This window comes from Platalea leucorodia, assembly GCF_965183815.1.
Source record: "Platalea leucorodia genome assembly, chromosome: 3".
Classification (NCBI taxonomy): domain Eukaryota; kingdom Metazoa; phylum Chordata; class Aves; order Pelecaniformes; family Threskiornithidae; genus Platalea; species Platalea leucorodia.
In genome coordinates, this window is record NC_138825.1 from 1,445,401 (window position 1) to 1,468,300 (window position 22,900).

The 22,900-nt window shown below is 57.4% G+C and overlaps 1 protein-coding gene across 1 annotated transcript; it reads right to left on the reverse strand.

The window, feature by feature from the left end:
* Positions 1-965: 965 nt before the first annotated feature.
* Positions 966-11,856, reverse strand: BCL2L11 (BCL2 like 11; the record flags this gene model as incomplete). The annotated part of the gene is made up of 3 exons (XM_082307087.1): positions 966-2,644; positions 6,336-6,448; positions 11,496-11,856. 3 exons carry the CDS (start codon positions 11,854-11,856, stop codon positions 2,555-2,557), a joined length of 564 nt encoding a protein of 187 aa, XP_082163213.1. The 3' UTR covers positions 966-2,554.
* Positions 11,857-22,900: the final 11,044 nt, after the last annotated feature.

The following is a 22,900-nucleotide window of genomic DNA, read 5'->3' on the forward strand; positions in this document are numbered from 1 at the left end:
GTGGAACCTGTTTTTTGGGGGCTCATTCTCCTACGCCTAGCTTTTGGCCAGGAACGCCTCCTGCAGAGAAGTCCCAGGCAGACAGTGCCAATATCTTGATTTTTTTTTCCCTTAAAATTAAGATAATTTTTGTCTCCACGGTTGGCTGGGGCAGCCGGGCAGGGAGGATGGGGTAAAGTGCTTGGCGTTTCTTTGGTGTACTCCAAGGGACACATTCTGGGCGGCGCGGTGCCGGCGGGATGCCGTGATGCCGTTAGGCTGCGGGACCCGAAAGCACCGTTTCATCCACCAGCGACGGATGAAACTCAACTGGGGAAAAAAAGCTCATTTGATTTCCCCCTCTGCTGCCAGATTTTATATATATTTTTTTTTCTTTTAATGTTATCAACAGCCGTGCAATTCCACACAGGTTCGCTTCGCAGGGCGGCAGCCTCCCGGCTGGGGTTCCCTATATAAACCCTACAGAAAAAGCGATGGCTGGAGCGCGGCTGGGGCAGCGCAGCCGGGGTGAGCCGAAACCAAGGGGGTGAGGAGCAGGAACCTGCCCTGGCCGAGCTCACCGGATAGCTTAACCGCTCACTCTCCACCAGTGCAAAGGTTCCCCCCACCCCCTCTCCAAAATACCCTTTCCTAAACATTCCCTGCTCCTGCAGCTGAGGCCAACTCCTGCAACCGATGCTCATCTTGCAGGTCCAAAAAGAGATAATAAAAGATTTAAAATAAAAATAATAATTAAAAAAAAAAAAAAAAATCGCTCTGTAATCCTCCAGAGGAGTGCAATCGGAGGCATGCAGCCCCGCACCGACACCACGGCTCTTCGCCTACCCGACAGGCACATGCAGCCAGTGCATAGAGGTCAGATTGTACGGTTTGTCCATCACTAAAAACACTAATAATCATACATGGCACTCGACAGCTTCTCCCTGCACGCGTACTGCAGGAAAAACCGCTACTGTGGGCTTGGGTTTGGTTTTTCTTTTTTTCTTTTTTTTTTTTTTTTTTTATTTTTCCTATGGTGCTGGTGAAACCAGAAATAAAACCGCAGCATTTGGAAGTGGATTTGAGGACCACCTGCACCAGCCAGAGGGAAGGGGCAGCTCCGGAGGCAGAGAAGGGTACGTTTGTGCATAGATACGGGGGTGGCCGGAGCAGCCAGCCCCCCAAAAGCGCCTGGCGCGCAGCAGCCGCCCACCCGCGAGATGAACCGGAGACCACGGGGGGCCCGAGGAGACAGACCTGCTTCTTCCGACAAGCCCCTGGGGCTCCTCCATCCAGCTGGAAGGGGAGATGCCCTGGGACGGCATCGAGCGCCTGGTCAGGTCTTCCCCGGGGAAGGAGGGCAGTTTGGGAGGAGACGTGTCAGTCGGTGGGGAGCGGACCCCACGCGGCAAGTCCCCGGGGGGATCCGTACCAGGCCGGCATCCTTCGGCGCCTCTTCCAGCCGCATCCCAGCGCACGAGCATGCGGGGTCTTCACACCGACGGTCCCGTCCCGCTCATCCCCCTGCTCCAGGCTGTCCTGTCTGAACACAGAGCATCCCAGGGGACAGGAAAAAAAGAAAAAAAATCCATCGCCTTAAAAACCCTCCTGGGTTCAAGAGCAAGGTAGAAGCAATGACTTAAAACAGTTCCTGGAGTTACACAGCAGGAGCTGTCGTCTCCGGGTGCAAAGCTGCAGCGTGCTGGGAAAGGTTTTTACCTGCCTCCGAGAACGTTTTATTGCTGAATTACTCAGTCGCCACCATTATATATTATATATAATATTATACAATATGTAAGTGTTTTCACACATTTTATAGAAAGTATTTCTAAAAAAAGGCAACCTGGTGGATTGGTTTTTTGTTTGGTTGGTTGGTTGTGATATTTTGGACCCTGGGAGTCTGACAGCTAAGTCTTGAAATTCAGAGTGTGACAAAAAAAAAAAAAAAAAAAAATCAGTCAGCAGGAAATAGGCTATTTGCATGATGCAAATGAAGGTGGATTTGGGGTAGCATTAGGTATTTACAGGTAAAAGAAGTGCTGAATTCAATCCCTCTGCCCTTCTTCCATCATCGCCATCCTTTTTCGTGGGCAAACGCCGAGGAGGCAAAGGGAGAGGCGAGGGCTCTGCCAGTCTCTGCTAAGGCCTGCAAGGCAAACTAAGGTGGCTCTGCCCATCAGCTGGCTCAGGCTTTCCTTTTCCCCGCTGCAGGGTTTATCCCAGAGGAGCCGACACGTTTCCAGAAACGATGACAAAAAAAGTTATTCCATTGCCATTGAGTATTTTCTCTGAGACTCTTTTGGAAAAATAAAAAAAAATAATAAAAAATAATGAAAGAGCTGAGAGAAACGCAGTAAACATCACTCTCGGACAAAATCCTGCATCAGAGAGTCCCAGCAGGTCAGCGTGGGATGTCCACCCTCATACGATAGCCCCTGCCGCGGGTCCTGGGGGAGAGGCAGGGCGGGAGCCAGGCAGCGCGGGGAGCCCCGCGTCCGTCCGTCCGTCCGTCTGTCCTCCCTGGACTTTCCTAACGAGTAAACAAAGTCCTGGTGCCTCGGGATGCACCCGGCGCTCACTGCATCCTCCAGATGAGGCGGATGATGTAACGCAGGAGGCGCAAAATGATGATCTGGGGGTTTCCCGCCTGGTTATCCAAGAAACCCTACAACGAAAGAGGAGAAGAAAAAAAAAAATAAAAGAAAACCAAACAAGACCGTGACTTTAATTTCCAGCGCAAACGCCTTGTGCAGTGCCACACAGATATTTCAGAGGTGCAAAATCAAGCATTTTATGAAGAATGAAAGTAAACCTCGCGACCTTTCATGTTTTCCTTCAATGAAAAGCTTTATAATACTCAAAGGGTCGAAGCTGCCTGCTCCCAGCCATGTTTGCCTTGAAGGCGGCCGCCACGGCGCCGCACAACGGGGATGTCACGTGCGAGTCCCCGTGCGTGGGCACAGGAGGCGCGTGATGCTGCCGGGGGGGTCTGAAACCTGGCAAAGCAGCAGTGAGCCCTGCTCGCGCAGTCAGGGGGGTTTAGAAGCCACAGTGTGGGAAGGCTGAGAGGAAAAAATAAAAAAATAAAAATAAAAATAAAAATAAAAATAAAAATAAAAATAAAAATAAAAATAAAAATAAAAATAAAAATAAAAATAAAAATAAAAATAAAAATAAAAATAAAAATAAAAATAAAATCCCCTCGGCAGGCAGAGCAGCATCAGTCGCTGTACAGGCAGGTCCCCGCCTGCGGCGACGACGTGCGAATTTTATTTTGGACCACTCCAGGCGTAACCACCACCCTCATTCACAAAACACGACAAGCCGGACACGGCAGCAAGACGCTCCTCCCTGGAGCGTGGGATCTTTGTATCACAGCAGCGTGCAACGAAAAGAAAAAGGAGCCATCACCAAACGAGCATTTATTTTTAAGCCTTCTTTTTAGGGCGAAAGAACAGCCCAAACATCCCCCTCCTGCCCTATACCGTCCCAAAGCAATCTGATTTTAGTGCAGCAAAATCATGCTTGTGCATGCCCCGGAGAGAGAAATTACGCTGTTTACAGCGATATGCAAACTGCCCTCCTCGCCACGGGGGTGTAAGGCGGGCGGCCCCGCAGCGGGGTGCTGTCGCCACGGAGAGCCCACGCTTGAGCATCCACCCTGCGGCACCCCTGCGCCCCGGGATTTACCCACCCGGGAGCTGCCCGCCACCAGCAGGACGCTAAGGCCCCCGCACTGCCCGACTGCCAACGCGGCAGAGAGCAAGGAAAACACAAACAAAAAAACCCAACAGGCTTCAAGAAGGATGCAAGAGAAATGCCAAAATCAGGTTTTCTTTAATAAAGAGGCATAAAAAAAAATTAGAGAGTTGAAACAAGACATCTTCCACCTCTGCAGGCAGCTTGGGGCACGCAGCGGTGGCCAAGCGAGGCACCCTCTGCCGGCAAAAGCCTCGGCGTGGAGCTGGTCTCCGTGGCCGGAGGGCCCCGTGGCCATCTCCGCTTGCCAGACCCGCAAGCTTTGTCGCGGCTAAGAGGGGCTGGATGGCGAGTTGTCCGATTCCCCGTTGTCCTGCCTAAGAGACGGTCCCCGGGGGGATGACGCGCAGGGCGCACCGATGGGGAACGTGATGGGGAACACGCGGCTCCGACCCGTCCGACAGCTCCGACCTGCCCGGCAAGTGCCGTTTTGGCAGGGCTCTTAGTTCCCCATTTCTAACCACGCGCTTAAAGGGCAAACCCCCGCGAGCGGCAGCGCCAGGCGTGCCGATAAGGCGTCCTGCCCACCCCTCCTGCCGAAGGGCGCCAGCTCTGCAGAGACCACCTTTTCTCCAGAGCAGCCGGACCGCTCGCAGAAAGAAAAGTCACCTTTCCACGAAGCAACAACCAAGCGCATCGGGGACAATAATTCTACAGCAATCGCTTAAATGCTCTGAAACCTCATTTCTGGGCGCAACGAGCGAGAATTCGTCAGATACTAATTAAGCCAGGTACAAAGTGTTTTTAGGGTCATGCATGACAGCCTCTGCTTGTGTCATCTAGCAAGCAGGACGCAGTGCTCTGCGTTTCAGTTCTCTCCCCAGGGCAGAAGGTTGGAAGCTCGGCCACGGCGCTGGGAACCGCCTCGTGCAAACCCGCGTGACGCTCTGCGACCGGGCACCTGCGCCCCATCCCGCTTCACACCCGCCCTCTCGGACCTGTGGGGAAAACCCCTTCCCACCCCTCCTCTCTTGTACGCCAGGCAGCACGGATCTGGGTTTTGTACGGAGCGGCGCGACATGCCCGGCACAGATTTCCAGCGTGCAAGGTCCCACGCGGGGCGGCACCGAGGGAGCCGGTCCCCACGAGATAACGTGGGCAGGACATTCCTGCTCAACACAAACCTGTTCCCAGAAGGCGCTCGGAGGGCTTGCCTGCACTCCGAAATTAAGGCACCGCTCCAGGAGGCAGCGAGGAAAAGGGATGGCACAGCACTCTGCGTTTCTGCCAGCCCTCCTGGGTCAGCTTGCCACTACCAGGTGCCTTCAGCTTTCTGGACACCTGTAGGATTGGCTTCGTCCCTACCTTTCATTGAAAAGATGTCCTTTAAACCAAAAAAGCGGGTATTTCGCATCAGGAGGGATCAGCCTGGATGGGGGAGGTCGGAAGATGCGTGTTCCGGATTTGGGATAAAACGCAGCTTATCGCCAGTTTGCTGCAGGTCAGGGAAGCCAGAGCATTCGGCAAGAAAAAGAAAGCTGACGGAGAAGTCTCCAGTGAGGTGACACAGAGGCCGCGCGGAAGGAGCCGGACCGCAGCAGCCTGGCGGCCGTTTTGGGGGAGAGCCCCGGCCTGCGGGCATCCGCCAAAGAGACCCTGGGAGCGGCAAGGAAACGCGCTGCTGGAGTGACTCATGAGACGGGAAGGACGGATAAAGATCCGGGCAGTCAGCATTTCGTCACCGAGCCCGCTACCTAACGTGCTTCTGACTCCTCTTCCCACAGCCGAGCGCAAGGGCGAGCTGAGGGACCAGAAACCACACGCACCAACATGCCGCCGTCAATAACGTTCGGCAGACAAGTTACTGGCTAACGCCGCTCTTCTGAAAACTACTGTTACTTCATCTCTCTGGGTTGGTTTGTTTTGGGGTTGTTTGGGTTGGGTTGGTTTTTTGGTTTTTTTTTGCATTAGTGCCACTTATTTTTTGTTGCAACACTCAAAGGTGAGAGAGTTTACAGTCTTATAAATACACGTGTTTCAAAACAGCTCTGGCAGATTCTTTGTAAGACAAATAAGTTATCAGACCAAGTCCAGCCCTGCTTCTTATTTGCAACTACACTTCCATGCACGCGATCCTTGGCAGCAGGAGTTTAGGAGCCAGGCACAAAAGCCCAATACATTCGCTCCCTGTCCGTTTTCCCAAAAACACTGGAGTGGGCACCTGACCGCTCCCCAGCTCCCGGCCGGGCACCGCTTCCAGAGGGGCTCTGCCCAGCACCACCCCAAAAATACCCAAACTCTCTCTGCCTCTTAACTTTTAGAGGTTCCTTCCTCATTATTGTCAGGTCCCGTGCCAATCCAGCGACGCGCTTCATGGGCCCTAGGTACTACAAAAGATACTGCGAACTTCGCACCCGAAAGCCTCAAGTCCCAGTTTAAAGGTTATTTTTAATTGATTTAATGACGCTGCAGCAGCAGACGACTCGTCGGCGCAGGCAGCACACCCCTGCGTCCAGGCAAACACAACCACCCGCGCATCCTTTTCTACATTTGACTGAACGAAACATTCACCGCAGAACTAGTTTTCAGAGATGATTAAGCTTTTCCCTTTTAGAGACCGTGCATAAAGAAATGGAAAGTAAAAAGATGAAAGTTACCCTTCTTGGACAATAGGAGGCATTGAACTCGTCTCCGATGCGCCGCAGCTCCTGTGCAATCCAGATTTCGGGCTGGACGTCTTCCGCTAGCGCGTGAGACTGCCACCGGGAAGCTGCACGGAACAAAACCGGAGCATTTGAAACAGATGAACAACAACAACAACAAAATACTCTATTAAACTCAGCAAGAGTCGATGGACTACTATATTTTTTTATTATTATTGTTATTACTATTTTTTCATTTTTTAAAATACAGTTCTAGGGTATTCACATGGTATGCAGCGCAAATGGGACTTGTTGCATAAGATGTGCGTTGCAGGAGAGGCTTTTATTCCTTATTGCTTTTATATTATTATTATTAAGCTTTTATTAATTCATTTTTTTATTACAGGCTTCCCTTAGGAGCATCTCCTCTGGCACACCCAAGCATTGCTCCCCTCTTAAATAGGGAGGAATGCTGAGATGCCACTCTCCAATTTCTTTCCCTAGCAAAACCTTCTCTTCCCCCTCTTTCTAAATAACTTTTTCTTGCAGGCACAGCAGCAACTTCTTCTCTAACCTTAAAAAACCTCTGTCTGGATACTTTAATTGAATTCTCACATTTCTTCCCCAAACAGTTCTGAAACGCTCAATGAGAAAAGGAAAACGATTGGTTTTGTCGTACTGAGAAGAAAGCCACAATTGGATTTGTACGCCGAGAAGCCACGCTTCCAGCAAACTGAAGGACTTCCCATCTGCAGGAGGAACCGGGACACCCGCCTCTCCAACAGCATCTCCCTGCGCGTTAGCAGAAAATAAACCCGACGCAAGAAAACGGTGCTGGCTTATAGAAGGAAAAAAAAAGAGCTACTGTATGGTAGATAGCTATTTTAGTCTCCATTTTAAGACGTTATTAGACCTATGATAAAGCCACCGCGCAATCACCCAAGTAGCGGGGGAGAAAGGAGCAGCCTGTGACCCAGGCAGGGCCCCGTGCGGTACCCGCGCCGCCTCTCCCCGCTCCCGCAAACCCAAGCGCGGGATCCGAGCAAGAAACGCTGCCTTGTGGGGGGAAAAAACAAAACACCAAACAAAAAAACCCAACAAAACAACCCGACGCAACCCAAAAAACCACCGCACAAAACAAAACAGAGCGTCTTGGCACGACAGCTTCGCAGGAATCACAAGGGAATAGAAATAGCTTCCAATCTCAAAATATTCAAAGGATTAGTGGGGCAGTAAAAAAAAAAAAAAGAAAAAAATTTAAATAAAAGCCTGGCTCCAACCTGACTGGAAAATGTATTTCCGAGCCAAACTAGCACTGCTTGGCTCAGGGAATCTGTTTTGTTTTCACGCTGTAGTAGCGCAGGACGGCCCCGGCGTATTTATTTTCCTCGCTGGTGAATGAAACGCAGCGCAGCCCTCGCGATACTCCACCCCGGCGCTCCGGGAACGCAAACAGGATTTCGGCCGGGGCGGGGCGACCATCCGAAATCCCACCGCCGTCACCAGAGCCGGCCCTGGGCTGCCTTTCCAGCAAGAGCTAAGCTGGGGGGGGGGAGGGAAAAAAAAAAATCGGGGGGGGGGGGAAATGGGACAAAAAGATGCAAAGAGACCCAGGGATGCAGAGAACACTGCGAGGGGGAGAGGTACCGCTCCTTCTCCATCCTTCCCCCCTGCCCCAGCATCGCACCCAAGAGCTCATCCGCTCGAGAGATGAAGGCTGGGGTTGGTGGCTGAGAGCGAAATCGGGCTGAGGTTTTCAGAAAGGACTTTCTGTGGCACTGCCGAACGGCAGCGTCAAAAGGGTCCAGTCATAACTGGTCCCAAAACCAGTCAGAGGTGCTTTCGGGGGGCCCCCAGTCATACCGCGAGCCAGCACCCGCCACCGACGGCAAGACGGCTGCCGCGGGGACGGGGACAAACCGAGAGGCCACCAGCACGCCCGGCATGCCTGCGTCTCGCTCTAGCCCACGGGATGCTCCAGCTGGGGACCAGCACGGCGATGCTGCGGCCCCGGCTTAGAAGCAAAAAAGAAACCAACCCCAAACTGCACCTCCACCTCCCAGGCTCGGTCATACAAACCCCCCTGGAGAAAACCTCCTCGGAGGGCAGCTTCAGATGAGCCGCACGCAAAGCTCGGGGAGAAAATGGCAGTGGCTCTGCAACGAGAGCAACCGGAACGACACCGCCAGCTTCTCGGCTCGAGGTTTCCCCCTTCAATTCACCTACTGCACCTAGAACATCTCCTTCACAGGCAAGGAGAGGTTCACGCTGCTTCTCTCCCCTCTTCCACAGCACAGGAAAACACCCCGGGATCAAAACAGCACCAGGAAAACCCATTTACAGAGCACTTGCATGCGCCTGCTCCAAGGACACCTCAACAGCCCGGGTGCAAACCCTCCACTCCTGTGCCTTTAGACAGAGCTGCTCTGGGAACAAAAAACCCAACCAGACAAAACATTCAGCTCCCATTAAGAGCCAAAGACCTGAAATATTAGTTTAAGATTCACACAGCCCCACCAAAGGGTGGGCTTCCCATCTCGGGTGACTTTACGGCGAGCGCTCCCACAGGCACGCCATCGCCACGCACAACAAACTCATCCCTGCTCCTCTCCTGCTCATCCCCAAAAGCACCTTCCCAGAGACGCCGAGCCAGCACTGCACCACTTCCCACCTCGCAACATCCCCTCGCTGCTTTTGTCTCATTTCCCAAAAAAAACGGCTTTGAAGGCGGCCGGCTGTACCCCGCACTGTCAGAGAAGCGAGACACCCCGAAGCATCGCTGCCCTCCACCTCCCAGGCCAGGACCAACTCTTCCTCCAGCAATCAGCGCTCGCTCCCACGCCCGCACACAACCGAAGGCATCCCGTAATTCCCCAGGGCTGCCGCCACCTTTTTTTTTTTTTGTCTGGCAGAGGCACCTTCAGCGCTTAATTATTATTTGGGCCGACATCACTAAAAACTCTGGGGAAGGTTTTATGAGATTTAGAAGAGGTAGCTTCAGGGCAGAGCACGAGCTTGCTTTGCTCCACCAGCCTTGGAACCGGTCCACCGCTGCCCACGGAAGAGCACCTATCGCACACAAACTGCTCTTGCTTACAGGAAACGCCTCTTTGTTATTATTATTATTATTATTATTAAAGGCCACTTGCTTACGCTTCCTAGAGCGGCTCTCTGTCTCTCAGCCCACAGCCAGTGCCTGACAACAGATAAAAATCAGCGCATGAAAAACACAACAACAAATCATACCCTTTGCTTCCTCGCAGAGGGACCGACCCGTTTCCGCGCGGAAAACGCAACGGCGTGCATCCAGCAGGACGCTGCCAAGGCAAAGGGACCGAGGAAGGGGCGCGCGGGGCAAACCCACAGCCCTTACTCGAGGCGAGCTGCGCGGTAACTCGCAGCCTGGGAGCTGCAGTCCCGGACCGGGGATAAAACAGCTCCGCAGATCCGCGCTCCCGGCTTAATCGCGTTTGAGAGTAGCCAAGCGTCCCATTTAAATAGCTCGAGTATTTTCCATTTGCTTATAGTTGTTTAGGATGATGACCCTAGCAACAATAACAGAACAAAGGCTCCAGTAAAACCAGCATTCCAACAGCTTTCCGACAGCGACGAAAAAGCGGGAGCTCAGAAAAATCAGGGAAAACTTCAGTTTCTTCCTAGAGCACCAAAATACAAAAGTCACTCGCTGCTAAAACGTTGGCTGTGGCTCTCCCTGCTGAGGAGCTCCAGCATCCCTGCCTGGCTGTGCCACGTGTGTTTGCGCTACACAAGGTTGTGAAACTTGCATTAAGCTGTAATTAACTGCAATAATGTCAGAAAATCTTTCCTAAGGGCATATTACAGTAAGCCCTCTGCAGCTGTAACCACAGCCATTAACCAGGGAGAGAAAAAAAACAACAACCAGAAAAAAAACCAAAAAGAGATGTTTTGATCATGTAAAGCTTGGAGCTGGTGTTTGTTATCCCCGGAGGAGCACTACCGACGCGGTACCTGCCCTGCTCTCGCGGGAACGCGCCCACCTTCTCCTGGTTCTCGGCAGAAGTTAAAAGGTTTCCTCCAATTAAGGGGAATTAATCACGAGAGGGGAAAGGCATCGCTGGATGGCTCGAGCAGCTCCGGCAGGCGTGTTTTCTCCACTAGAGGCTTCAACCCAGCCTTACCTGGTAAGCCACATGTAAACACACGCCCGCCCGCTACCACGCTGCTTTCAAGCACCAAGTTCAGGTTTCACCAAAACAAGCGGGAGTTTTGTGACCCTAGCGCCTATGGCACCGCGCGGCTCGCCGAGAAAGAAACAGGAGCGAAAAACAAGCCAGAAGTCACTTACCTCGCAGCAGCGCGCAAACCCTGGCCAAAAGCAGCGCGTAAAGCCTGGCGAGAAGCAAGCCCTAACTAGGAAGCTGGATTAAACAACTCTGTCCCCTCCTCCCCAGGCAGGGACTGACCTATCCCGGAAAAGAATAAAAATAATAATAATAATAATAAAAAAAAAAAAAGGCGCTGGATGAGCGGGTGTTCCCCGGCAGCATGTTTGCTCAGCGGGCCCGGCCAGCTTGCAAAAATCCCACACTCGCGGCTGCCCGGGCGAGCGTCCAGCCCGCCGCCGGCCCCGAATCATCGGGGCTGCCCGCCGCCGGCCCCTCGCGTGCCCCGCGCCTTGTCCTGGCGCGGGCTCAAGGCCTCGGCGGGGCTTTTCGCAACCCTCCCGCAGGTACGGCGGGCGCTCGGGCAGGGCAGCGCTCCAGCACGGTGCTCCGCCACCGCCGGCATCCCAAAAAGTGGGATGCTGGTGGGGTGCTCCACCACCGCCGGCATCCCAAAAAACGAGATGGTGGGATGCTGGTGGGGTGCTCCACCACCGCCGGCATCCCAAAAAACGAGACAGTGGGATGCTGGTGGGGTGCTCCACCACCGCCGGCATCCCAAAAAACGAGACGGTGGGATGCTGGTGGGGTGCTCCACCACCGCCGGCATCCCAAAATACGAGACGGCGGGACGCCGCAGGTGTTGCGGCACTATAAAAAGCTGCATGCGGCACCTTGTGAAGGAAAAGGGAGGCGGTGAGGAGCGGAGGGTGCCGGCGGAGGAGGATGGCGGGAGCCCGGCGGGCCGGTGTCGCGCGCTGCCCCGGGCGCAGCCCCCCGTCCCGTCCCGTCCCGTCCCCCGGGGTCTTACCCATGGCGCTGAGGCAGTGGCTGAGGGCCTGGCAGGGCGGGCTGGGGGTCTGCGTGGCCTTGTCGCAGCTGAGGGGCGCGGGGCTGCGCTCGGCGTCGAAGGAGAAGTAGCCGCTGGAGGAGCGCGACAGCAGCGGCGACCTCCGCACGAAGATGAAGAGGGGCGAGCGGGTGGCGAAGGGGCCGGGGCTGGCGGGCGGGCCCCGCGGCGGAGGCCCCGCGGCGGCGGCGGAGCCGGGCAGGGCGGCGGGAGCTCCGGGGCGCAGCTGCGCGGCCGGGCCCGGCCCCTCCGCCGCCGCCGGCGGCAGCCGCCCGCCCTCGCCCTCGCGTTGCGCCTTCACCTCGGGGGGCTGCTTGGCCATCGGGGCTGCCTGCGGGCGGAGCGGGGCGGCGTGAGGCCAGGACCGGCGGCGTGAGGCGAGGAGCGGCGGCGGGGCCGCCGCCGGCCCGGGCCCGGCCCCTCCCGCCCCCTCGCCCGGCCCCATTGTTCTGCCGAAAGTGCTGAGGCGGCAGCTCCGCGCCGCGCCGCCCCCCGCCGCCGTCCCGCCGCCGCCGCCGCCCCCCGCCCCGCCTCGCCCGCCCGCCCCCCCCCGCTCCGCCGCCGCCCCCCCCCCCCCGCTCCCCCGGGCCCCGCTCACGGTGCTCCCCGCTGGCGGCGGAGCGGGGCGCCCGGCCGCGGGCTGGCGGCGGTGTGCGCGGCCCTGCGCCTGCCCCGGGCCCGGCCCGCCCCCGCCGCCGCCCCGCCCCATGTTTACAGCGCCGCCGCGCCCCGCCCCGGCCCCGGCCCCGGCCCCGGCCCCGCCGCTGCCCTCCGCCGGCGCCGCGCCGCACCGCGCCTGCCGCCCCGCTCCGCTCCGCTCCGCCCTGCCCTGCGCGGCCGTGCGGGGCCGTGCGGTGCTGTGCGGGGCCGTGCGGTGCTGTGCGGGGCCGTGCGGTGCTGTGCGGGGCCGTGCGGGGCCGTGCGGGGCGGCCGCCCTGCGCCCCGCGCTTCTGCACGCCCCTCTTGCACGCACGCCTCGCCTCGTCCCCCCGCACCGTGCGCTCGCGCCCCGCACGCCGCCCGGGCACGGTGCACACACACCTCTACACAGCCCCTTGCACGGTGCACGCACGCCTCTACGCACCCTCCTTGCACTGTGCACACACACCTTTACACGACCCCCTTGCACTGCACACTCACACCTCTCACACACCCCTTGCACCGTGCACACACACCCTTACACAACCCCCTTGCACCATACTCACACCCTTACACACCCCCTGCACCGTGCACACACACCCTTACACAACCCCCTTGCACCATACACCCTTACACACCCCCTGCACCATGCACACACACCCTTACACAACCCCCTTGCACCATACTCACACCCTTACACAGCCCCTGCACCATGCACACACACCCTTACACAACCCCCTTGCACCATACTCACAGCCTTACACACCCCCTGCACCGTGCACACACACCCTTACACAACCCCCTTGCACCATACTCACAGCCGTACACCCCCCCCTGCACCATGCACACACACCCTTACACCACCCCCTTGCACCATACTCACACCCTTACACACCCCCTGCACCGTGCACACACACCCTTACACAACCTCCTTGCACCATACACCCTTACACACCCCCTGCACCGTGCACACACACCCTTACACAGCCCCCTTGCACCATACTCACAGCCTTACACCCCCCCCGCACCATGCACACACACCCTTACACAACCCCCTTGCACCATACTCACAGCCTTACACCCCCCCCGCACCATGCACACACACCCTTACACAACCCCCTTGCACCATACTCACAGCCTTACACACCCCCCCGCACCGTGCACACACACCCTTACACAACCCCCTGCACCGTGAACCCACGTTTCCACACACCCCCTTGCACTGTGCACACACGCTTCTACATCACTCCACAGCCCCCCTTGCCCCATGCACACACACCCTTACACACCCCCCTTGCACTGCGCACACACACCTCTACACACACCTCTTGCCCCGTGCACTCGCACCTTTACACACCCCTCTTGCACTCACACTTTCACACAACCCCCTTGCACCGTGCACTCACACCCTTACACACCCCATGCACCATGCACACACCCCTTACGCGTGCCTACTCTGTACGCACACCCCTATGCACACCTTGTTGCACACCCACCGTGCTGCACGCACCCACCTTCCCGTGCCCCGTGTGCACACCCCTTACCTCCACGTGCTTGCTCTGCACGCACACACGTTACACATGCCCGGACACAGCCCCGCGCACGCACAAGCGTTACAGACGCCTGTACGCAGCCCCGCGCACCGCACGCACGCCCCCACGCACCCCTTGAAGAGCACCTGGGAACCCCCCACGCCGCGCGCTGCCCGGCGCGCAGCCCTGCACCGCACACCCCTCCCGCCGCAGCCGCGCGCGGTGCACGCGCAGGCGGCCGCGCACACCCGCTGCACACCCGCTGTCACCCCCCGCTCCCCACCTCGGCGCGAGGCTGTGGGTGCACGGCGTCCGCCCCGGCTCCCGCACGGCACCGGTGTCGCGGCGCGGGAGGGAGGCCAGCGGCCGCGGCAATCGGCGTCGCCCGACGGCACCCAATTTTACCGTGGAAGAAGAAAAAAAAAAAAATAGAAGAAAAAAAAAAACCAACCCCCGGCAGCCTCATTTACGATATGTTTTGCATGAACAATCACAATATTATTTTGTGGTGACTAACTCAAACCTGCGCCCTGGCAGCCGGGAGCTGCCAACCACAGCTTCCTCCGGCCCCATCGCCCGCGCCGGGGAGCGCGGCCGGGCGTCCCGCCGGCAGCCGGGGAGACCCGCGGCCCCGCTGCCCCCCGCGCCGGCCCGGGGGCTGCGGCCTCCTGCCCCCAACCCCAGAACCGCGGGGGGAAGCCTGGGCGAAGCCGGGAGCCGCTTGTGGCTCCGCGGCCAGGGCATGGGGAACATGGCCGGGGCTGGTTTTATGGCTGGGGAGGTGACCGGGGCCGTGCGGCTCCGTCGCCTGCCTCTCCTCCCGCGGGTCCGTCGCGCTGGCGGATGGCACGGGACAGGGGATGAGGCTCCGGATCAAGGCACCGGCTGGAGAGTGGGATGGTGCAGGGGAGCGCCCCGGGGAGGGAGCAGACGCTGGGGCGGCAGACGGGCCCCCCATCCCGCCCGGCGTCCCCCCGCCCCAGCCGCAGGCAGGCCGGCGAGCAGGCAGCGGCACCCGGCGCTTTGCCAGCCCAAAACCGGGGGGACCCTTCTCTCGGGCCAACGCCTCGCCTTTCGACACCTCGCCCCCAGCTACTCTGTAAATGTTGACTCGTGCGTGAAGCCCGAGGACGGCGCTGGCATCTGCCTCGACGCCCAGCCCTTGCCTGAGTCAATAAACACCCTTATAAAAACACAGATGTCCGATGCTTTTGCGAACTCCGGGGGTGGCGGGTGCCATTCGCCTTCCTCCACGGCAAGAGAGGGAATTTTATCGGGGAAATGAAAAGAAGCCTCAGCAAAACCCCAAGGAGCCCCGAGCTGTGCCGGCCAAGATCTGAGCGAGCAGCCAGCAGCGCCTGGGGACATCTTGTCCCCCAGCTGCCACCGTGAGGGTGTGCCTTTATCAGCCGAGGCCGGGGCTCCCCTGCCCTGCCGCCGCCACCGAGGCCGCCGCCGCCGAGCCGGCTGCAGGGGATGGCCCCGCTGCAAACCTTCAGGGAACGGGCTGCGGTCGCCGCCGGCCTCGGCAGGGCTCGTTAGCCCAAACGCCTCCTCCTCGCCGCTGACGGGGTCGTGCACCGCCCAAGCGCCTGGATGATAAATGCGCTCCCGGCTTTCGGGGTGACCCTGCCCTCCGTGATGAATGCTGCTCCGTCCGCTGGCGCCGGCACCTCTCTGCCAGCAGTGAGAGCTGGGGAGAGCGCTGTGATTTCCCTCGATGCATGGCAAAACTGGCTCGGAGAGAGAGGGGAAGGTGGCCCCTGCTCCCAAAAGCTTGCACTGGGGTTGTAAACCATCCCTCCTGGGATGTCCCAGGGCTGAAATCCCCTTGTCCAGCCCCAAAATCAGCCACACGTGGCTGATGGGCAAGGGCCCGGGGTGGTCTGACACGCGGATCTTGCCCGCTGCTGGAGCATCCCTGGCCACCCTCCTGGCAACCGCCCCAGCTCCGGCAGCTCTCTTCCCATCCCCTTCACGCTGCTCCGATGGGATGGAAAGGAAAAGGGCCTGCGGGTGTTTGTGGGGGGAAAAATAATCTGGCAAATTCATTAGGAAAACTCATTAGGGAAAAATTTGAAGGCAGGGACCAGCAGCAGAAGGGAAAGGCTCGAGGGTCCCTCCTGCCAGCTTGGCCACGCCATCGCCTTTCCACACCGAGGTCCCACTGGTGAGGCAGAAGCAGGGCTGAAAATGAAGCCTCTGCCTCCTTTCCCGGCCCTCCGGCAGCGGCACCTGCGGCACGGAGCCGGCGTGGCTCTGCGAGGGACCACCCGCTTCCCAAGTGCTTCCCCCGGGATCCGGGAGCCACCCGAGGCTTTGCCCCTCCGTCGGGCGCTGCGGAGCATCCCGGGGCACCCGCGGCGCGGTGGCGGAGCGAGGGGGGATCGCTCGCGGAGGCACCGGGGCTGCCGGGGGCAGGGGGCTGGCAGGCAGATGCTGCAGCTATTTTCTCCTCTTTGTTCATTTTGGTTTCTGCGTGGGTGGCTCATGTGAACAGAAAGGTGATGGGGAAAGCGTTGTGAGAGAACAGCCTGTCCTTGCAAACACCTAAATTTAAGCCGTCGATTTTGGTGCGTTTGCAGGGCTCACACGTGCCCGCAATATTTTGGAGAGCCGTGACAGCTGCTGGCTTCACCCCCTCTTTCTCCGAGCGCATTTTTCCGCGGTGAATCACGGCACCAGCCTCCTGGAACAAATCTGTTTCGACTTTGTCCTCGTTCCTATTGTTGTGAACCATCTAAGAGGTATTTGCACCGAAGCCACATCCCAAAGGTCATCTAATTTCTGGCAGCCTGGCACGGCACTCGTCAGTGGACGTGGATGGAGAGAAGCGGGGTTTGCAAACCCTCCTCTCGCCCCCGCCTCTGTCCCTGCTGCATCCATACCCCAGCCCCTCGGGGACACCGGGTCGGGGATGCCACATCTCAGCCCTCGTCCTGCAGCACCGGCACGCGCTAACGGCCAATTAGCAAAGCTCCCCTCGGACCTGCTGGCATCCGTGTCGCAGAGATGCCGCCAGCCGTAGGGCGCTTTCTTGTCTCCCGCATGGAAATGAGAAGGGAGAAATGAGAGGGGAGGTGGAGAGGGATGAATAACGAGGATGGTGGGGATCCCGTGCCGCTGCGGCATCCTGCTCCCCCAGCACTGGCCAGCACTGGCCGGCGGCATCGCCCACCCAGCCCTCCCTCTGCGCTATCCCAGCGGACCGTCACCGCCACCGGGAAGCGCGCTGGGAGGAGGGACGGAGGGAAGGAGACGGTGCCCGCCGGGGGAGGAAGGACCCCTGCCGCTGCCGGCACGGCCCCAGCGAGCTGAAAAACCCCCAGTATCGCAAAGAAAAACAACCCCCAAAACACACCCCCAACAAGCAGCTGCTCACCAAACCCATTTTTAATTATACAACACATCAACGGAAAAAAATGACTACTTCTTCTTCTCCAACCCATTGTGATAAATGTTATTTCACTCAGCGCTGGCAGATAAAATCAAGTTTAAGCCACATGCCTTAAATACGAGGCTTTATCTGAGCTGGGTTTGGAGCCTGACCTTTACCGCGGCACGGTGCTGCGCTCCCTGCCGAGCACCGCCGGCTTTCAGCGCCGGGAGCGCAGGAGCAGACGCAGCAGCCTGGGCGCCTCCAAGATGGCACGGGGGCCAAGGGAGAGGAGGGAGAGGAGGAGGCTTTCCTGGCCGGGGACGGGAGGAAGGGCTGGAAGGGCTCGGGGATGGACGGGCTGCCCGGCGGAGCGGGACGAGCAGGCGGCACACGTGGGTTACGGCAGCCTGCGCCGGAGCAGGCAGCTGGGCACAGATGTGGTGAGAGCAGCCGTGGGACGTGCGCCGAGCTGCCACCGGGCTCAGGCACCTGCGGGTGACGTCACCAGCGCCAAAAAAGCCCCAAACCCTGCCCGCCCCGACCCCTCTCCCACCCAAAGGGTGACTCTGTTGGAGCGACCGGGCATCACCTTTCCTGCGCCTCACGTCCACGTCCCCTGTGCCGGGCAGGGACCGATCCGGGGTCCCCCACGTCCCAGGTGAGCACGGAGCTGCTGAATTTGAAAAAAAGAAAAGAAAATAGAGCCATTACTCCTCCATCAGCTTGCTCCGTGTCCTTAGTGGCTACTAGGAACATGCAAAGGTTATATATATACATAAGTAGGTGGGTTTTTTAAATATATACATATATATGTTTGTTAAAGAAACATCTAAACCATCTCTATGCGGGATGTCATTATTCTTCACACATCCGCAGTGGCGACGGTGACGTGGTGATGGGCCAGGGGACGGTCCCTCAGCAGCAGCAGCCTCTGTCCGAGGCAGTGGTGGCTGAGAACGGTCCCGTCGTGACCCGAGTGGTCCCTGGGCACCCCCCGAGGCTGTCGCTTGGATTCACTGCTGCCCGAGGTGCTTCGTTACCCGGTTAATGGGTATTTCAAGCTGGGTGAAGTTATTTGTTGTCCCTAACGGGACTGAGTGACATTGCCCTGGGTGACATTAATGCCTCACCTGTACGGGAACCAGGACCGCTGCTTCGTTAGCGTGCGTCTAACTAATTAGTGAGGTGCTTGCAACTCTTAACAACCTCAAACTTCTTTTTTAATGCCTTAAGAACTGCGATTAAGAAATTTGGCCTCTGCCGAGCGATGGTAGGGAGACGTTGCCGGCAGCAAGGGCTCGGCCAGGGGTGCTCGGTGATGGGTTGCCACCAGCAAGCGATGGAGGACCTGGGAGAGAGCAAGCACCCGACCCTGGCTGGGGGCCCCGGCTCACCACCGAGGCACGGCACGATGGCAAAGGGTGAAAAGTGAGTAAACTTGGGTTTTCTGCAGAAGAAAAAGCGAGCCACCCACGCGCCAGGAAATCTCTCCTCTCCGTGTGGGTGGTGGAGGCCCCAAGATGAGTTATCTCTAAAGGGCGACTCTGGGGATACCTAGAGATCTTCATCAGCGTGGATTTGGCGTGCGCCGTGGAGGAAATATCACCGTCGCCAGCTGGGGCTTTGGGTTTGTGTGTTGTTTTTTTCAAAGCTCTTTTTTAGCAGCTCATTTTAAAATCGGTTAGAAAATAGGAGCCTCCACCCCACAAGGTCGCCTCTCCGTGGACCCGTTCCCACGGCCATCGCGCCGCCCGGCCCCTCCTGGGATGGTTTTACCCTTTAGCCCTCCTGCTTCCCCACGGGATGCTTGTGCGCGGGGATGGCAGGAGCAGGTGCCCGGCGCGGGGGCTTCTCTTTAAGGCTGTTTAATGGAAAATGACAGGGCATGGGCAGCCTGGACCCGACCCTGCACTGGCACGGGCAGGCAGCATCCCGTTAGCCATCCCCACCGGCTACCCCAAATCAGACCTCAGCTCCTCACCGGGGCTCAGCTATAATCATTTGTAGCAAAACTAAGAGCCCAGAATGATAAAATCAAGGCGATTGCAAGCAAAAAGCCCACCCGGTGCATCCCTGCAGGCATCCTCGGAGCTCACACCCGTGCCCAGCTTCCCTGGGATGCTCCGAGCTGTTGAGCAGGAGCCATGCTTGCAGGCAGACGGGATGCTTGCCAAGCGAGGAGGGATGCACGGCGAGTTATAGCTAACACCTATCTACCATATATAACGATGTGAAACTCCTACACCCACGCGAGCTCCCTCTCCACTCGCAGGGGGGCTGACATTTAAGCTGCGGAGGCTCCCGCCCGGCTGGCGGCACAGCTGGCGGGGACACACCTGTACCGCAGCCGCTGCCGACAAAAATCACCACCCCGAGGTGGGGCAGGCAGAAATCAGCACCAGTTAGGGGCAAACACACAGGTGAAAACTCCATCGTGCTCGTTACGCAGCATCATACGCCGCTCCGAAAAGCGCTCCGTGCTTTTTTACGGAGCGGTGTATGATGCTGTGTTATGAGATGAGGAACTAAATATATATATATATATTTGCTATATGTATAAAAACTGGAGCCTGGCAGAGTTTTTTGCCTGGACAGAGAACAGGTGGCTCCAGCTCAGCTCATAAGAAAATTAAATGAAGGAGGAAGGGGGGGAAAAAAAGCAAGCCCAGCATTGAATGGTTGTATTTCCACCAGCTACAAGGGGGTTTCTGCAGCTGAGCTGCCTCACGGTGCCACTTGCTCCAGCTAACTCATTATCCAGCTGCTGCGTGTCAAACCCGAAGGCTTTTCCGTATGCCACAGAAAGCCTAACGAGAGGCAAAGCAGGCTGCGTGAAAGGGTAATCCCGGAGTTATTTGCCATAAAGGCAGGCAGAGGAGCCCCAGCCTCAGGGAGATGCTCCCTGCTGCTGGGAGGAAACATCCCGCGCTGCTGCCTGGCGTGGAAAAGGTTTTCCCAAAGCGAGGAAGGAGGTGGAAGGTGCTGCCGGACCTGCAGGCAGGCGGACGCGGTGCTGCGGAGCCCGGGCACGCAGCACCGCGTCCTGCGGGGAGGCATCGGTCGGGGCAGGGTTGCTGCCGGCAGCGGGGAGAAGAGCGAGAGCCCGATGCGAGACCCGGGAGGAGCAGATAAAGCAGCAGCGTAGGAGTGAATTACCCAAAATAACGCGGCTGCTGGGGTCAGCGCCCCTCCCGCCGACACAGGCTTTTCTACGGTGCAGCTGGATTTATGAAAACACCGCAACAAGCGTTTCCCGTACCTGGGCTTAGCTCACCTGCCCAACCGCTGGATGGTTTTCACGTTGAACAATTTAAGCAGAGAAAAAAATAGCCCTGAAATATGGTGAGAGGGAGGGAAGATTTATAGAAGGCTGTTGTCTGTCTCCCTCCTGTGGATAGATGCACAAATAAAATTAATGCCCTGACCTCCCCCCGGGGCTCTGCTGATAAAACGTCCTTTTTTCTATCCGTTTCACAGGATTATACAGCAGGGCGCTGCGACTGTGAGCAGCGCCAGGATAACCGCATCCCGCGGGCTGCTCCGGAGCCCCCCTGCAGCGTGCCGCCACGAGAGTGCTCTCCAGCTTCTCCATAAAGCCCACACATCACTCGTTGGCAGTCGGAGCGAGAAGGATTTCCAGGCTGACAAAGTCCAAATGCCGTATTTTTGCATGCCGCACGCAGGGCGAGCGCAGGTTTCCCCGTGCAGCGCTGCTGGCTTTCCTCTCCCCCATACGTTACCTTCCTTACAACTCACTCCAGGTCCCATAACTCCCAGTTACAGCTCCCCATTTTACCCACGGAGGGGAAGAAGGTCCTCAGCGAGAGGAGCCTCTCGGTGCTGGGATCATCCCGCAATCCCGGCTTGTCGGCAGCACGCCGCACCACCGGCCCTCCGTTATTCGCCGTTCGCAAGGCATCGACGCAGAGCACCGCCAGCCTGCGAGGAGCAAAGCGTTCGCTCCCCGAGGCCGATCGGCAGGCGCGGAGGCTCGAGCGAAGGCAGCAATAAGCTGCGGTGCAACTTTTGGGCAAGCAGCTGCCGGAGGAGCTGCCGCAGGTTTGCCGCGGCCCCCCGGCACGCGTGGCAGCTCCCCTGAGATGGGGCAGCTGCGGCGATTTTGCCACCACGTGGGAAGCGCAGAAGAGGAGGGGGGAAGGCAGGTCAGGTCCAGCTAGGAAGCCCACCAAAGCGAGCGTAGTTGTGGCTCCAAAGAAAGGCCACAGAGACTAGTTTTAGCGGCAAGTCTCAGCTTAGCAATGCTGAAGGATGCGGAGAAGCAAAAAGAAAAGTCGCTCCGTGGCAAGGGGAGCTCTAGAGGTGCCGTCCGTCCTCTGCAGTGCCCATCAGCCACGTCCAGCTGCTCCTGGCGTCCTTTTAAATGTTCGGCTGCAGGAATGAAGACAGGGACCAGGTTTTGCTTCGAAGCAAGGCAAGCAGAGAACCCACCCCGAGACATTTGCTTGGTGCCAGCCCACATGGAGACGCTGCTCCAAAGCAGCCACGTCCGTTCTCACCCAAATGCCGCCGTGGAGCTGGTGTGCTCAAGGTGCCCGCTAGATTTCTCTGGAGTTTGTGTCATTCAGGTAATTCAAGTTATTTCGACGTTTAACATTTGACAAAATAGCCATGAAGTCAAGCCAACCTCACGCAAACTCGAGAGAGCGACTTGCGTAGGCAGCAAGGCTTCAGTGCGTTGGCGTATAGCCGCTGCGACTAAGAAACATGTAAAAATAGCTAAAAAGGAGTCGGGGGCACTTTTAAAGGAATGCTTTCCAGAGTATTTCCACAACATTCTGCCACAGTAAGGGAAAACAAAACCTGGTGAGGAACACAAAACAACCCTTTCAATGCCAGTAAGGAGAGATATTTGCCTCTTGGTTTTCCCCGTCTCTAATAATGTGTTGTGGCTGGTCAGAAGTGAATTTAGCAAAAGGGGCAAGTGTGATTTCAGTCCTAGCTAACCTAAAACTAATCTGCAAACCTCGGTTTCTTTCAACCTAGAAGCTCCTGGGAGAAAGGGCAGAGCAGGAGGGCTGTGAATGTAGGAGCCCCAAACCTCAAAGAATCGCAATACCAGCGCTCGCTGTTGCTCATCTGCGCCTTTGTCTCATCACCAACGCAAAGCAGCGTTTCCTCCTACTCGTTAACTATCTGCAGTGGGTTTTTTGGGAGAAGAGACCTCTAGAAAACTTGTCCTCCTTACACCTACCGACCACGGGTTTCCCCTGGCCAGGTGTAGGCGGCTACCCGAGTTCGGGCTCTTACGTGCCATTTCACTTCAGTTGCTGTCGTCGCTCCTCTTGGAAGAGGTGCCGGAGTCCTCCGCGATGGTCGGGTCTCAGCCTGGAATCACGTTCCCATTCCCAACACCTCGCTCCTCCCCACAGGCTCTGTTCCCTGTTCTTCATAGCGGGAGTCCGAACTCAGCATTGACCTTGCTTTCAGGACAGAGCAGCCGAATTCCCAGGAATTCCCAGAAAGGTGACGGATTCAACGGGCTTTTTCAAAAACCCCAGGAGAGGCTGAAAGCAATTACTTTGCCTGTACACTACTTTTCACCAGCTCTTTTTCCCCTTAGAAATACACAATATTATGACAACTGTCTACAGTCTCCAGCACGCCCATGCCTCCCAAACCAGACAAGTTAAATTAACAAGTAATTTTAGTGTAATTTTTTTCCACAAAAGCATGGAAAGATGCAAGTTATCATTCCTGAAGTTAACCCCAAAAACATTTATTTTCAGAACAAGTTATTACAAAAAGATTTCACAGCAGTAAAATGCCAGTCCTCAGTAACTGTGCAAACTAAATGC